Source organism: Anneissia japonica, unplaced genomic scaffold (assembly GCF_011630105.1).
Source record: "Anneissia japonica isolate Jap-2015-1 unplaced genomic scaffold, ASM1163010v1 scaffold288184_len555535_cov198, whole genome shotgun sequence".
Taxonomy (NCBI): Eukaryota; Metazoa; Echinodermata; class Crinoidea; order Comatulida; family Comatulidae; genus Anneissia; species Anneissia japonica.
Window position 1 is genome coordinate 110,908 of NW_022698468.1, and position 16,732 is coordinate 127,639.

At 33.2% G+C, this 16,732-nt stretch overlaps 1 protein-coding gene across 1 annotated transcript in view; it reads right to left on the minus strand.

Annotated features, from left to right (window-relative positions):
• Nucleotides 1–4,287: 4,287 nt before the first annotated feature.
• LOC117102662 (coiled-coil domain-containing protein 22 homolog) overlaps nt 4,288–16,732 on the minus strand; it is a 24,688-nt gene continuing 12,243 nt past the window's right edge. Inside the window, exons 9-17 of the mRNA XM_033243032.1 lie at nt 11,511–11,630; nt 10,701–10,820; nt 10,105–10,221; nt 8,317–8,418; nt 7,391–7,498; nt 5,655–5,750; nt 5,118–5,177; nt 4,553–4,627; nt 4,288–4,464 (exon numbers count right to left, since the gene is read on the minus strand). Of these exons, the coding sequence (XP_033098923.1) occupies nt 4,351–4,464; nt 4,553–4,627; nt 5,118–5,177; nt 5,655–5,750; nt 7,391–7,498; nt 8,317–8,418; nt 10,105–10,221; nt 10,701–10,820; nt 11,511–11,630 (912 nt within the window). The 3' untranslated portion in view covers nt 4,288–4,350. The remainder of the gene's footprint in view (nt 4,465–4,552; nt 4,628–5,117; nt 5,178–5,654; nt 5,751–7,390; nt 7,499–8,316; nt 8,419–10,104; nt 10,222–10,700; nt 10,821–11,510; nt 11,631–16,732) is intronic.

Here is a 16,732-nt window from a genome sequence, read left to right on the forward strand (position 1 = left end):
ACTCTACTGCCTCTATTATACTGTCCTCAACGGAGCTTTCAAGATTGAGAACTTGTTTTCCTATAATAGGCCTATATATGATTTCTAAATAAAGGCCCAAGTGGATTACATGGGGGGAAAAATAAAAAATCTGGTGTAGTTATATCGGACTAGGCCGTTTTACGCCACCTCCCCTCGCTAATTTGAATAGGAAATAAAACAAGAAATTCGCTGTTTTTGGCTGTTTCAAGCTTGTAATTTTGTTTATACAATTCTCCAACCTATGAGGCCAACACTACTCCCACTCGTTTTATCGTTTACTGGTGACACATTAAATTTGTTTCCATTCATAGGAGCAAAGGTAGTGCTGCGATTTACCCAAGGAAAGAGCCATACTAAATGCTATACACAATCAATTTCTAAAGAACATTTTCATTTCTACTATAAATAACTATATATTTTGACTTCATATTATGTTTAAGTTGAATTTATGCATTTGGAAAGGCCTCTAACATAAATGCATCGGATCAAACAGGAAAGGAACTTTCTCTCTTTAAATAAGTGATACCAGCAATTGTAATTCCTACTTTAGGTTCCTTTTAACGAAGTCCCATACTCGGTCTCTATCGGTGGGCGGCATGCTTTTCCATTCATTGTTTAATTGTTAAGAATTATTCTGCCTGACTTTATACATGACAAAGAAAGCCTAACCTAGCAATTTGCGATATTTTTTTAGAATGGGTGGGAGGGTGGCTAGCCACCCAGCCTCTTATACACATTTCTAACACGCATAAATAGATCCAGCTTGTCATTTATTTGGTGGGTTTTGTGTCACGTGACATTGGTTATTGAGACTATTTCGTCACATATCATAAATATTATTTTAGTTTCATCCGTGTACTGTATTTTTTTCCATTAGTTTCGTACCATTGGACGCCTCCACCTAATACAATGTTGTCATTCGTTGAAAGAAGATGGACTGTTCCACTCTGAAGAAATGTATTTGATTACCAAATTGGAAGTTGTTTGTGTTAAAACTTTTACTGATTTAGAAGAAAAATAAACCTAAATTTATTTTTCCTGACATATCAAATGACAAGGATCTATCTTAGATGTGTTACAAAACGAACAATGAATGTTATATATTCCTGCAATGCGGAGAATACAGTATTTTCATTGATAGATGGACTGTTCTATTCAACTCGGCTCTGCCTCGTCGTTGAAAGAAAGTCAATCTTTCAACTCACGAAAATATTCTTCCCATTGCACTCATAAACATCCATTATTTGTATAATTACATATCGTATAACACATATGGATCTGTGGCGTAACAATTAATAATGACAACTTTTACCTCTACCCATTATTATACAAATAAAATAATGTAAAACCATTAATAATATAATAATGGAAATAACATAATCTTCTACCCACTTATGTATAAATTTTACCATGGAAGCACGAACCTACGAATGCGAGTTGTAAAGACGATCGATTTTTTTAACTACCAAAAAGGCTTGTAACCAGGTTATATTGTATAATGAAACCAATTAATAATTCATTAAGTCCATTGTCCATCCAAGTGTTAATGTTACCGTCCAATGAAAGTTGGGAGAACTCATGAAGTTCTCGAATTCAACCTGGTTTAGTTTAGAAGGAAAGACCTTCAAGCAAGAACATAATCTCAGCATTGTCAAAATGACAAATTTCTCAATTTACTCGCTGGCTCTGTAGAGTGTTAATTTCCAACAATTAGACAGCAACAATGGATTTTCCGTCCGACGTAAAATCAAGGAGGTATCTCCTTTAATCGGCCCTTGAAAATATCTTGGCTAATCATTGGTGTTGGCATGGATTGGGCTCCATACTAACATCCGATTTGTTCAATTTAGTATATAATTTCTTCTAAAACCTGGATGCCGATGGTGCGTGGAAGAATGGATGGAGTCACTTTCCTTTATGGACGCAGGGGTATGTGCAATAACAATTAATTGCCGTTTTTGAGGCCTTGATTGCAAACTTGTCAGAAAACAAAGGTTAGTGTGGCTCGAAATTGTGCTTCAAAACCACAATAGGCCTATTAGGGTCGACTGGCAATGAAAAACACGTTATGGACAGGTAAATTAATATTTTTGGTGCGTCTGTAAAGTTCCATTCGCTGCACACCAGCTCTGGAATGTTTAAAAAAATCGGTCACTTTCCAATCAATTCTAAAAATACAACTACGTGATGTCACACTATCGTTATAATGTTTGGGATCTAGTTTTATCTTTCAAGAACAACTACTGTATTAATAAAAGAAACTGTAATTCTGTATGTCTTACGGAGAATTAAATACCGGTATGTATTAATATTGACTTCCAGTACATATTTGTTAATAGCTCAGTTAAAGAGCTGGAAATACAGATAAAATGAAGACGTACACAACTATATCATCACATCAAACATCAGCAATAAGTTTATATGTTAACATTTAATTAACATAGTCAATTTTTATTAAGTATAATAGTAATATAATAATAACAGTAATAGTAGTAATAATAATAATTTCAATAATATTAGCAAATATTGAAAATAAAATAGAAAAAAAATAAATTTGTATCTATTGTGTAAAGTGACCAGCTTCTGATTTGAACCAGGACTCTTTTGTGTGGAAGCCTGGAGCCTTGCCACTGTTCCACAAATAGCAAATTGAAAGACAGATAATGTAAAATGTTGAGCCTAATGCTCTGTCCACACAATCAAATTTGATGTGACAGATTTGTGTGATATGCCCATATTTGGGTATGATGATGTCATATTACACCCAAGTATGCCCATATATGGGTATGATGATGTCATATTACACCCAAATATGCCCATATATGGGTATGATGTCATATTACACCCAAATATGCCAATATATGGGTATGATGTCACATTACACCCAAATATGCCCATATATGGGTATGATGATGTCATATTACACCCAAATATGAACACCCAAATATGCCAATATATGGGTATGATGATGTCACATTACACCCAAATATGCCCATATATGGGTATGATGTCATATTACACCCAAATATGCCCATATATGGGTATGATGATGTCATATTACACCCAAATATGCCCATATATGGGTATGATGATGTCATATTACACCCAAATATGGGCATATCACAGTTATTTTTCCACATAAAATTTGATAGTGTGGACAGAGCTTTATAAAAAATTCTTTTTTCTGTGACCCCCTTCCCTCCCCCTGAAAAAGTATACAATAAAATGATGATTTTAGTTATTTTCAGATCATCACTTTCTCTTTTTGATGGAAGAGTACACATGCATACACTGTCAAACCAATCTCCACCCCCAACCCCCAAGCGTATGTTTTGTACTCTTTGTACTTAATAAATGGGCTTTGCATCACTTCTCATGCTGAAAAGTTTACCAATAAATATTAATCTGTATCTTGGTTTACCAATATCTAAACTTTATTAGACCTACATGAGATAAATTGAGTTAAGCTTCCTTCCTTCTTTAATAAACGGTATGACAGTATTTCTCTCATCTCATTTAATAGTACTGTATTGGGTAAAATTCTTTGTCATACCAAGCCAGCAGGCTTTACTAAATTTCACGAAGGCCATAAATGTAAACTTTATAGGAAGGAATATAAGAAAAAATGCTTTACTTATATAACATACACTCCCCTCACTGTCAGACGACTGCTTTTAAAACTGACTGGTACGCCCGGCATATTACACAATGAAACAAACAGCTTACAACTTGTGAAATAATCATAGTTGTGCATGCGAGAAGGTGGCAGTCAACATGCTAACTTTCATCTTCTCATCAATGTTGGCATTTAATAAACCATAATGTTCCCTTCATAATATATGTTTACAGAAAATATAAATGAATTACTTTAACTTTTATTTTAATTTTACTTTCAATCACATAAAAAATCATCAATAATACTCTTTATATAATACTTAGTATTCATGGGGACACACTAGAGTCACTCGATAAAGTGCTTACCTCTGCCCTGTGCTTGGATACCAAACAATATACTGTACAGCTCATGTATGGATAATTCCATTGTTTTCTTTTATACCCAAGGTCAAGGAAAAAATCGAATTTCCATCACCTTATCCTCTTCTTTCCAAAAATTAGTTACCTCTTACTTAATATTATGTACCACTCCACTAAATTTTATGATCATCCATTTCTTAGTTTTTGCATATATCTTGCTAACGGACAGAAAGACAGGCAGGGTGAATACATAACCACATTGGTTTAACAAATTTTCTCACAGAGCAGATAAAAATCATTGTATTATTAATATACTGATATAAACCTTTAACCTAAGTACATCCTGATCACTTATCACTTGCCCTTAAGTTGGGCAACCAACTGTTGGTTTTCTTTTTTCATCTGCACATAATCCTCTGAGATTTTTTCTAGGTTAGCTATTGTCTTGTTCTTGCTCTCGGAATCGATCTGTAAAAATGATAGAAAAGAAATTAAAAAGTGTGTCCAATATCCGATACACGAGACAAAAATTTAATAAAACAACTGATTTTCTAACCTGGTCCTCAAGGTCACGGATCTCACGCGCTACACTTCCTGTCTCCTCCACTGTCTTTATAAGCAAACCACAGCTCTAAAAAAATAAGATTAAAATATAATGATAATGTGGAACTGGGAATGAAAACAACAATTAATAATAATAATAAATAATATATAATAATGTAATGCAGTTAAATTTATATAGAACTTTATACTGAAGTTTTAAAGTGCTTGAGGTGTGGAGTAGATTGTACGGTATCTTGCTTTTCCCCTAAGAATCTCTTTGTGTCTGAGCTATCCAGTAAACTGGTATCAGGTTCTGTCATTTGTCCACAACAGGAGCTGTATGGACCAGTACACCGAGGTAGCGCGCTACTCGTCTCGAAAGATGTAACTGGCCAATTGTGTACACTGGGTATACAGTTTATAGTCCTCATCTTAGAAGACTTGTTCCGACATTAGAATTATAGGTCAGTGTGCCGTTCAAACCAGTGCCGATATTATGGCTGTGCGTTGCAACGCCCCTGCCTTAACTCTCGGCCATTCAACTCGCCATTATCAACACACCGATTTGATGAACTTACCTCGTGCAAGGCTGCTAAGTACTTGTATGCCTTACGGACAGCCTCATCTTTCTTGGCATCCTAAAGAAAAGCAAACCCGAATACTTAGTGCTGTTCAATAATTTATCAATCGTCAGAGAAGAATTCAATGCAGCAGTTGCACTTTGTCTCTGATCATTACAATTCAATTCTCACAGCGTTCTTGCTTGTGCTCTTGGGCAAGGCCTTTTATATTCAAATTCTGTCTCTCTACAAATACCAATTTACTGATTACCCGGGTTTCCAAGTTTGCCAAACGTGCAGACGTGCAACTGTTTTTTTTAATATTTCTCCCTTTACGGTTGCCCGGAACCTTGAACCTCTGAGATTTTTTTCCACTTAGATGTGCAGAAGTATGTTCTTTGCCACTCTAGGGAAGTATTTTACAATTAACAATCTGTTACACATCTGAAATTTTCCTTGAAAATTCCAGACCTTCTGTTAGACACTCAGGCAAACCCTTTCCTCAACTTGCAACTCCTCCCCATAAAAAAAATATTTGAAATCTTAATTACATACCCTGAAAATAAGTTCATCAGTTGCAGCAAATGTTCTATCCAACTTGCCTTGATATTGATTAATCTCTTTCTGGAGAGTTTTTGTATCCAAAAGAATCTAAGGAAGTATTACAGTAAGTAAGTAATGAAGAGGTCACATAAAGACCAACAAAATGAGCAGCTTATGAAAAGCTAGTTTTCAAATATATATGCACTTTGACCTTTGAAATAATTTAGTCGTGACTGCATGTTCTGGACAGATGTGAAATGCATCAATATCAAAAGGAGAGATAAATTGTAGATGAATGAATAAATTATGCAAATTAGTTTATTAACATATTTTGGTATTAAGATTCTTCAAGGAGGTATAAAATAAATGATTCTTTAAGAGCTTTTGCCAGGCTAAAAAGATTGAATTATTTCGGGTAAGCTTTAACTAGAACTAATTAATAGTAATAATAAAACTGTATTTATATAGTGTCTTATGGACTGCAGATGAATAAATTATCTATGCAAATTAGGATGTTACATATTAAGGTATAGAACTGGTAGTATGTATTAAAAGGGTCATACAATCTAGCCTGTATATGTTTTAAACTTGACATGGAACTATTATTGACCTTTGTTCACAAAACCATGGTGTCATATCACACCATATATGGGCAAACCACAGCTGCTATATATCACATAACATGTGAAAGTGTGAACAGAGATTGAAATGTAGTTTCTGGAATATACAATAAAAAGAAACTATTTGGTTGGCATATGGTTAAAAGATTTATGAGCTTTTCAAGTTCAATGCAAAAACTTAAGTATTAATTAAGCAGTAGCTATATTGTTACACCAGTCTTAAACCAATTAAAAAATTATAATTGGATGTATGGATTGAATTGGGAAAATAACATCCAATCAGAAATGGTGTAATACTGGTGCAACACAGCCTATTAATGGACCTTTCCGAAGTGCCAGTCAAACTTAACAACTGACCAATCAGAACATGGCAAGGAATACATGCACGTCTAACAAGCACACGTGTCGTCCCACAGATGCACACGTTTGCGTCTGTGTTCAGGCCCGTAGTGCGACTTAATTTGTGGAAGGTTTGTTTCAGTGAAAAGTGGACCATTATCTCCAATACTTTGGAGAACATTGTAAATATACCTACTAATAATATAAATTTTTCGTTTATAAATGCGGACCTTGTCCAGTTTTTTGGGCGGTTCGTCGTAACCACCCTTAATTCCCCCCCCCCCTCACGCTACGGGCCTGGATTTGTGGGACCTTAACAACAATAACCAAGAGGGGGGCTTAGCCAAATGGTCTGCTATGACCAGGATTTCATTACTTAGCCTAACACTTACATATTTAAAATTTAACAAGAAAATAAAAAATTAACTTGAACAAAGTGATTGAAGCCTATGTCATCGAGTGGTTAGCATCAATATATTGATAAAGCTGAAGGTCTCTGAGAGTTTATTATTATCCATGCAAGTGACAAGTGCAAGTAAAATATAAACAACAAAATGAGAATAATATTCAAGGCCATGTTAAAAATAATTGTTCATTGTCCTTTCTGCCCTGTTTTTTTTTCTCAGACATGAAACACATGGGTACTTGTATATTACACATTTGTTTTAATGTATGTTTGTTTTGTTTAATGTTTTTCCTGACAAATATTTGTGCTTTGCACATATATGGGCATGTTAATGTAATACCACACCCATATATGGGCATATCATTAAATAAACAAATACTTACTTTATCAATATCTTGCTTTTGTCGTTTGATATTGCTGACAATTTCTAAGATTCGTCTTGTGTAAGCTGAACGGTTTACATCCTTGGCCATTCTTTCATACTCTCCAGCCTGTATGCCAAAAAGACAAGGTCAAAGTTCACCTCTTATAAGTATTCATCATTAGTGCCTATATTTTTTTTGTTTTTACTGCATAATTTTGCTGTCTGGCTGCTGGCAAGTTTCTCACCAACCAGAGTTAGAGGAAGGGAATTAAATCTACTTTCCAAAATGCATTAGTTTGCTCAAATTTCAATAAACCATAACAAATCTTTCCTCTTTGTTTAAAGCTGAATTAAATTTATGATTTTATAAGTATTTTGTTTATTTCTCATCAAGGTTGTTTGGAGACAAACAACATATATTTTTTTTTATCTCTCTTTCGCAATTTTAATGGATATCCCCTCATTTTTGGCAATCCCTGAAAAAAAATGTTGTGGTTACAAAATACCTTGGGTACCAAATACATAATAATAATGATAATTATTATTCAAGATTGACATAGCACCTTCCGTTGAAACAATGATTCGATGAAGAACCCTACCCACCCACCAAATTTATGCAGGTTTTCCACTAGGCAAATTTTTGCTTCGGTGAATTTTTTATTTTCGATCAGTTTCTACTTTTTTGCGAAGTGAAATAATGCGCAGCCAATCAAAGCTCGGGAAAAGATTTAATTGCACCCAAGAGTGCAGAATCAAACCGATTAATATACGCATACGAATGGCATGACGACCTGTCATTGGCAACACGAAAACAATGTTTGTGAAAAATGTATCACAAATTTTTTGTTCATATAGTGGAAAAGAAGGAAGTGCACACACAAATTTTTCACGGTGAAATAAATTTGCCTAGTGGAATACTGTATTTATGAAGCTACTAAGACTAACCAACTGCTTTAACATATCCTCCTTCCCTCGCGTCTCCTCCGCCAATTCCTTCATCTTTTCTCTCAGTGACTTAATATCTTCAAGTTTCTTTTGAGATTCAGACTGGAAAAAATGATTATTAAAATAAAAAGAACTGAAAGTAAAGTTAAATAGATATGTTTCTAGTATCTGAAAAATATGGTTTATTGCATAGTTTATTACATTTCCATCAACATTAAAGATTAAATTTTGACGACACCAAACATTTCAATTTCATTTTCCCAAGAACTTATCTATCAATCAAATGCAAATCATTAATAAACTAAAGTGAGAATTTAATGTGTAAACCTCCATCCAGACTATCAAATTTTTTTTTACAAAAAACTGTTGTATGCCCATATATAGACATGATGTGCCTATATATGGTCATGATGTGATGTCATCATGACCATATTTAGGCATGTCACATGTTTATGTCAAATAAAATTTTATAGTCTGGACAGATCAAATATTCTTATGTTAACCATGCACAGTGACGTTTGATAATCAAGGTTGGTATGTCGGCACTTAACTGCCTAAACCAAATTCAGTGGCTGATTGAGGAATTTTAAATAGAGGGAAGGAATTTCACAGAAATGGGGGAAGGGCATCTTTAATTTATGAATATGGCACCTCTAGACAGCCATAAATGACACTCTCAGACTTTAAATTTTACTATAATTTTCTTTTTTCTGCATTTTTATTTTTGGAAAAATTTAGAGGGGGAGGGAGAAGGTGGTAAGTGTACCCAGGCTGGCTGGGCTCCCTTGAATCTGTCACTGCGGGGTTCCAATGGCAACTATCACTCTCCCGATTCAATTTTTTATAAAAGGTAACCACAGCTTAAAAATCAAGGTTAAGATATCAAATTTATTAGTTAAAGCTCAAAAAGTGGCTTTTTAAAACATCACCATCCAAGTAACATTTCTTAGTAATTAATATAGAAAATTACGAACCCTAATATATTTTACCATATTATTATATGAATAAATACAATAAATAATAAAAATAACTTGTTATTATTATTATTATTGTAAAAAGGCATACAATGAATAATGAATACACTCCTCATTACCTTTAGCAAAAATATTATAATACAAAAAAATTATATACAATGAAAATACCATTTATTAACACTACATATTATTATTATATGAATAAATACAATAAAAAATGAAAATACTCCTTATTACTTCTATCCATTACTATAAAAAAAATACTATAATGAGAATACCTTATATTACCCCTAATAATTATACAATTCAATATGATAAATAATGATAATAGTCCATATTAACCCTAATGTACTTATTATTATATAAATAAATAATGAAAATATACTTTATTATCGCTACCCATTACATTACGAGAAAACACAATAATGAAAATACCCTTTATTATTTCAACCCATTATTATGTTAATAAATACAAATCATTTTATCATCATAAATGAATAATCCTATGAACGTGATTTGTAGTGATGATGACCTTCGGAACAATCATTTCTAACTAAAAACACATTTAAAATTGCATTAAAAAAATTCTCAAAAATTGAATAAAAATTATTAGTCATTAGTTAGCCAATAAACAAAGATAAAATTTCCGTCAAAACAAGAGATCGCTTTTAGCCTAGATGTTCCAATCAGCAGCTAGTAGCATTGAGGCTCCCTTTTGCCTCAAGCTGACCATGATTTTCTGGACTTTTGGGTTGGACAGGCTAGGGCAACAGAAAGACTTTTTTTTGCCAAATTATTGTCAAAATAATCTTACCACTCTGTTCGTATTCAGTTCCTTAAGCTGTCTGAACTCATCAATAAGTGGAGCCCGATGCTTCTCCCACTGGTTGCCCAAATTCACGAGGCGACTAGCACTTGCGTCTACCACACCCTTTAAAAAAAAAAATGGGATATATTGAGACTCCATATATAAACTGAATTTAAATATAAACAGGTTCTTTTCCATTAAAACAAAAGTTAAGGGGGAGGGCGGTTGAAGTAAAAGTGAATTGGATACATAAAGATGCTGAACCATACATAGTCAATCATAGAATAGAGCGCTTATGTTTTCAGCAAGCACACAGGATGTTTTTATTTACAACAGCTACTAAAGGATGAATATGTATCAGCCAGAATCATGACGTTGCAACTCTGGGCCAGTAGGGTAATTAAAAACACTGATAAAAAAATGACCTCTATTTTGGACAACTACATTATAATTTTTTTTATTCAGACATCTAAATACTTTTAAAAGTCTGTAGCCCTAGACACACATCCAACCCCACTCAGGCCCATCAGGGATCTGCAGACCTTTCTGTTTGGGGGTGGCATCTATAGAAATGGCGCCTAAAATTATTCTTCTCAATTTACCTGGAGCTTAGCAATGTTGTTTTCAGCGTCTGGTAGAAGGTCAAGAGTTCGTTTTTTGACTCGTACTGCATCAACTTTCTCTGTGTTCTTGTGTTCGTGGACGGAGACTTGCTCTTCCATCTATGCAAGACATTGTACAATAACTAATGTTATCTCTTCAACATCATCTCCACATATTTAACATTATCCTCTTCATTATTATAACATTTTAAACATTGTCGCTGTGACAACCGCTTCAGCCACTCTCCCTTATCACCCTAATAAATTATAAAAATGATCTTAGCTTCACCATAGTTGCCGTTGCCATCATTGTTGCCATTATCATCCTCATTCCTATCCTATTATCATCCTCATCATCATTATCATTATCCTCATTATTATTATCATCATCATATTTATCATCATCATATTTATCATCATCATATTTATCATCATCATATTTATCATCATCATATTTATTATCATCATAATCACCATCACAAGCATCTTTACCTCATGATAAACAGTATTATAATTAGAAGCATTGTAATCATTAGTATCATAATCATTATCAGCATAATAATCATTATCATCACAATCATCAGCACAATAATCATTGGTATCTAATCACCACATCATAATCATCACCATCCTAATCATCATTTTCTTCATCATTATCATCATCATCATCACCTGTCATTATCATCACCTTTAATACCATCATCCTCATCATTACCTGTCATTACCATCATCTTCGTTACCATCATCATCGTCAACATCACCTGTTACTCTCCTCATCCTCATCTTCATCATTTCTAAAACCTCACATACTTGCTGCATGCCAGCAGTGAATTTCTTCATGTCCATATCAAGCTCTTCTATTTTGCCTGTTATCTCTGTCAACTTATTACGGAGCACTTCGGCCTCTTCCTCCTTCTTCCTCTTTAGTTCCTAAAAAAAGCAGTCAAAGGTCAAAGGGTAAGTTGGTACTTCATCATCTTCCTCATCACATCAAAATGCCATTCAACTCTTCTGTTATAATAATATTAGGTTAACAAATACTTTCTCAAGTAAAATAAAGAAAAAAAAAAAATGCATATTTATATTAAATAGAATGGTATTAAGTATTGTAAAAATTATAGAAATAACAAAAATACTGTAATCTATTAATACAAATGAAAATAACTTGCTAAAAACTATATAGTTATTATTAAAAGCTCAATGTCGGGAAACTCTGATTATAAGAAATAATAAAATATATAACAATAACAACAATGGTTATAGCAATAATAATAACTACAATAACAAAAAGTAATATTAATAACAAAAACATGTTATTAATATTGATATTAATAATAACAATAATAATAATAATAGTAATAACATCAACAATATTGAATTTAAACATTTTGCTACTTAAGGCCTTTACTTTAAACATATGGTGAATATAAACCATAGACAGCCAATGGACAACCCAAGCATCTTGACATTCATAAACCTTCAGGTCTGAAATAGCTAAAAAGGATTTACACATCATCAGTTCTGTGTACCTAGCTTCCAGCTGACCTAAATTCCACAGACGTTTTCATCTCTTCAGGCAAATTAGACTTCCATTAAAAATAATAATATGAATAAAAAATAATATCCATAATTGATTGCGTGTGGATTTAGATTAAGTTGTCTAAATGGAAGATGACACCTTCAGAATGAAACGTGAAGAATTTGTTATTAATTGTATTTTACTTTTGGATTGAAAAAAATAAAAATAATAAAAAATACAACAGTGTTGTCTAAATGGAAAATGACACCTATTGAAGGAAATGTGACACTTTGTTTTTCTTGGAACACTCCACAAAACAAAAGCAAAATTAAAAATAATGTACACATAACAGTAATTAATAAATAATAAATAATTGGTTATATTATATATGACATTTATGATAATGCAAAGAAAAAGCAGCAAAGCACAACTGGAAATTTAAAATTAATATTTTAATTTAGTGTTGTTATTGCCTGTTAACAATCTTAATTAGTTTTCGCTACCTACTAATAACAACTTTTGGAAGAGAGCTCCCAAGGAGCTAAAGCAAGCCTCAGACACCCCGATTGCTAGCAGCCAAACCGATTGGAATATCTAGGCTAAAAACAATCATTATTCCTTGCTTTCCTGTCAGTTTTTGGTTTAAACATTCTCTTGACTGAAGGATTAACATTTTACTGTATCTAATTTTCGGGGATATTTTACTGCAATTTTTAATGTTTTGGTAGTTAGAAATGATCATTTGTAATTTCGTCATCACTATGAATCTCATATGGGTAAGTAATAAAAAGGCACTTTCATTATTTATTGTATTTAATGTATAATAGTAGGTAAAGTTATATAATTGTTTTTTAAATATTATTTATAGTAATTCATTTAACAATGGATAGAGGTAACAATGGGTATTTTCATTATTTATTGTATTTAATTGTTAAAAATTCAGCACCAGCAATAGAGTATTTTCATTTATTGTATTTATTTGAATAGTAACCTGAAAGGTAAATTAATTTTTTTTATATGGCAATTTTGAATGCTTTGGTATTATTTCGAAGATTGTTATCACTGCAAATCATGTTCGAAGGATCATACTTCCTAGATTACGTAATTTTGTAGGTTAGGTATTGAAAGATACTGGTATCCGTTCTTTCAAAAAGCCACTTTTTGAGATTTAAATAATACATTTTATACCTCAACCTGGACTGTGGTTACCATTTATCAACAAAAATTAATGGGGAAGAGCGACAGTAGCCGTTTCAACCTTGAAATTGTGCCTAGGCAGTTACATGCCGACCGACCGACCTTGATTTTCAAATGTCACTGTGTGTGGGAAACACAAGAATGCTTTTCCCCTTGGCCTAACAACTGGTACTGCCGTCCTCTTCCTTCAGCTTGCTGCAAGCATCTGTTTCTGCCTCATGATTTAGAGGCTCACTAATTATTTCATTATACAAAGGGCTATAATAAACTATATCGCAAATGGTAATCAAGAACATTTGGTTTGATAGGGGAAGGGCAGAAACTATGATTCTGGGGAAGGAGACTCCTTCTAATAAATCTGCCAATGAGTGTGTTTGTGGGGTTTTGGACTAGGCCTAATTGGGTTTAGAAAATTATAGAAAAAGTTACTGTAGGGTAGTACTGTAGTAAGAAGTGCCCCGTGGCCACTCGGGGGCCGATTTGGACTGGAACTTGGCCCAGAAAGAACATGCGTTATGCCTACTGTTAAGGCTCGGTGGTAAAGTGCTAGGTAGTAGTAGGATTCCACCCCACCCCAACTCCGAGAGCTCACAAGTGTTACACAACTGGGTCCTGTATATTTTAATAAAGTATGCCATAATTGGACTTAACGGGACAATATGGAAAACTACACCATTTCTGATATATGTGTATTGTAAAACATTATTCAGCATCGTAAGAACTTTCCAACAATACCAAACACGATAGATTTTGGTCAGTTTGATTTTTTGACCTTTTGGGTCATGTGACTTTATTTACTGGTTTATATCTTTGTAAATATGTATTATTAGATATAGATGTAATAGAATAAAATGATCAGTGTATAATTCCCTTTCCATTGACACCAAACATAACCATGTTTTACGTGGTGTGTCGGCCATCTTAAAATTCAAAATGGCAGCTGATGACGTGGATAAAAAAAATGACACCTAACTTTCTTTAATTTCAGACCACAAAAAATGACAAAGTTAGCCAATAAAATTCATTTTGGCACAAAAATCTGGTTAGATTACATAGCAAACTATACTAATAGCATGATGTATATAGATATACAGGTTATTTTAGTGCAATGAAATAGATTTTCAAAATGCTGACATTCCAGAATGTTTTGGCCATTATCTCTGAAACATGATTTGTGAAGAGTGACTGGTTGGGCTTGTCTTTGCCACATATTATGTTCATTTACGTCTCCTATAACGTAATACTCTCCTTTACACTCTCATCCATCTTCAGAAATATCACCTTTAAAATCTCTGACTCAAGTTCCAAAAATACTTTAATGATAAATAGTAATGTCAGGAGCAATCATCAGCGCATGGAAAAAATAAGCTTAGGCACTTGATCAGGGTTTTGAAGGCCTTTAATTATTGTTTAATGTGACTCATCGACTACTTCAGAGGATATACCGTAGGCTAGGGTTTCTCCACCAAGCAATTAAAACTGAGTCACTTTGTTAGCATCTATCAATCATTGCAAACAGAAATATTAAGATAGCGTTGTACAGATATCTTCCTTAATTGCTGATGTATGTTATCTGTTATCTGACATACACTTGTACAAGTGTATGAGGAAAAGAAACTTAATATCCTTTTTCTGACAATAATATGAGGGTTTGAACGCGACTGCTGAGATTAAACAATCTTTGCCTAAAAAAAATGTTATCAACCTTATATATCAATAATGGAGGTTTGTAGCTTCTTATCAGTTAATATGTGATATAATTTCAACGGTGAATTGTGCAATACTTTGTGGTAAAAGTCCTTAATAAGAAAAATTTATGCGACTATCCAGCAATGGTCAGTTTAGTAGAGCTCCCAAAGGGTAATTGGATGGAGGTTTTGTGCTCAATATCCTAATAGAATAATATTTATACTAACTAAAAAAAACGTACTTAGCTGGCAACTCTGTGTATTTTGTACATTATGAAAACATCATTATGAGTGATGTATTAGTAAATATTTTATTACAAATGATACATAATTTTGATTTAACAGTTTTATACTGAATTAGAACTGATGGAAAAGTTGTTTAAAGTGCACATGAGCCAGATGTGTACACCTCCATTTCAAGTCCTTACCCAAGAAGACTTAGTTCTACCAACAGAACCATGGGCAAGACACAGCTGGAACCTGCACCCACATTAAGGCTGTAGTTAGCGGCGCTCCTGCTTTACCACTCGGCCACTCACCTCGCCCTGTCGTTGTTTGAAAACCCCTTCTAACTAACATGACAATAGTTGTAAAGGGCTTAGCATGTCATGGGTTTTTACCAGAAAGTTCTCTGCGGTTACAGTGTGAAGGTTCAGATATTTCTAGGTCTAATATATTATCATTATTAGGATAAAATCAGATAAATTCAATTATACTTTTATGGACCTCAATTCAAATACAGTAAGACGTATCCAGGAAAAGAGTGGTACGAAAGTGTGACCTAAGTCAATTTTCCACTAGGCGAATTGAAGCAACTTAAGTGAAAGCTTTCCAATATATGTGGCAAAGACAAGCCAAACCAATCACTCGTCGCAAATTGTGTTTCAGAGAAAATAGCAAAAACATGCTAGAATGTAAATTTTTTTTAAATCTATTTTATTTCACTAAACTGAGGTTTATGTATCTAGTGTATACATCATGCTGTGCTGTTATTTTTCCCAATTTCAATGTTAAAACAACACTTTTTAAAGATTTTATGATAGTTTCTGCATGAGAAATGCCTGAAATCATAAACTTTGAAGGCTGATTTCTCATATATTGTTCTTTAAACAGCTGTATGCTTAAATGCTTGTAACTTCATAAGGAAATTTCGGATTTGAATGATTTTTTTTACCATTTTATAGCTCTTATTTTACTCTTTGACCCTGTATTAATAACTCATAATCGATTTTTGAGACGAGTGACTGGTTTGGCTTGTCTTTGCCACATATGTATGCACTGTTCCATTTTTACACACAAGGTTATGTGCTGGATAGTTCATTTGTTATTTGCTTTGGAAAAATTTGGAGTTTCTACTTTTTGTGAAGAGAAATAATGTACAGCCTTTCAGAGTTGAAAATACATGCTTGACATAGTTCTTTCAAATATTTATATCAGCGCGACATTGTTCTTTAAAATATTTATATCAGCATACACTTTGGGAATGCTTTTACCATGAAAAAATAATAATTCTGAGAAGGTATGCTTTTCTCGTACATAAGTAATACACACACACACACACACACACACATATATATATATATATACATATATATATATATATATACATATATATATATATACATAAA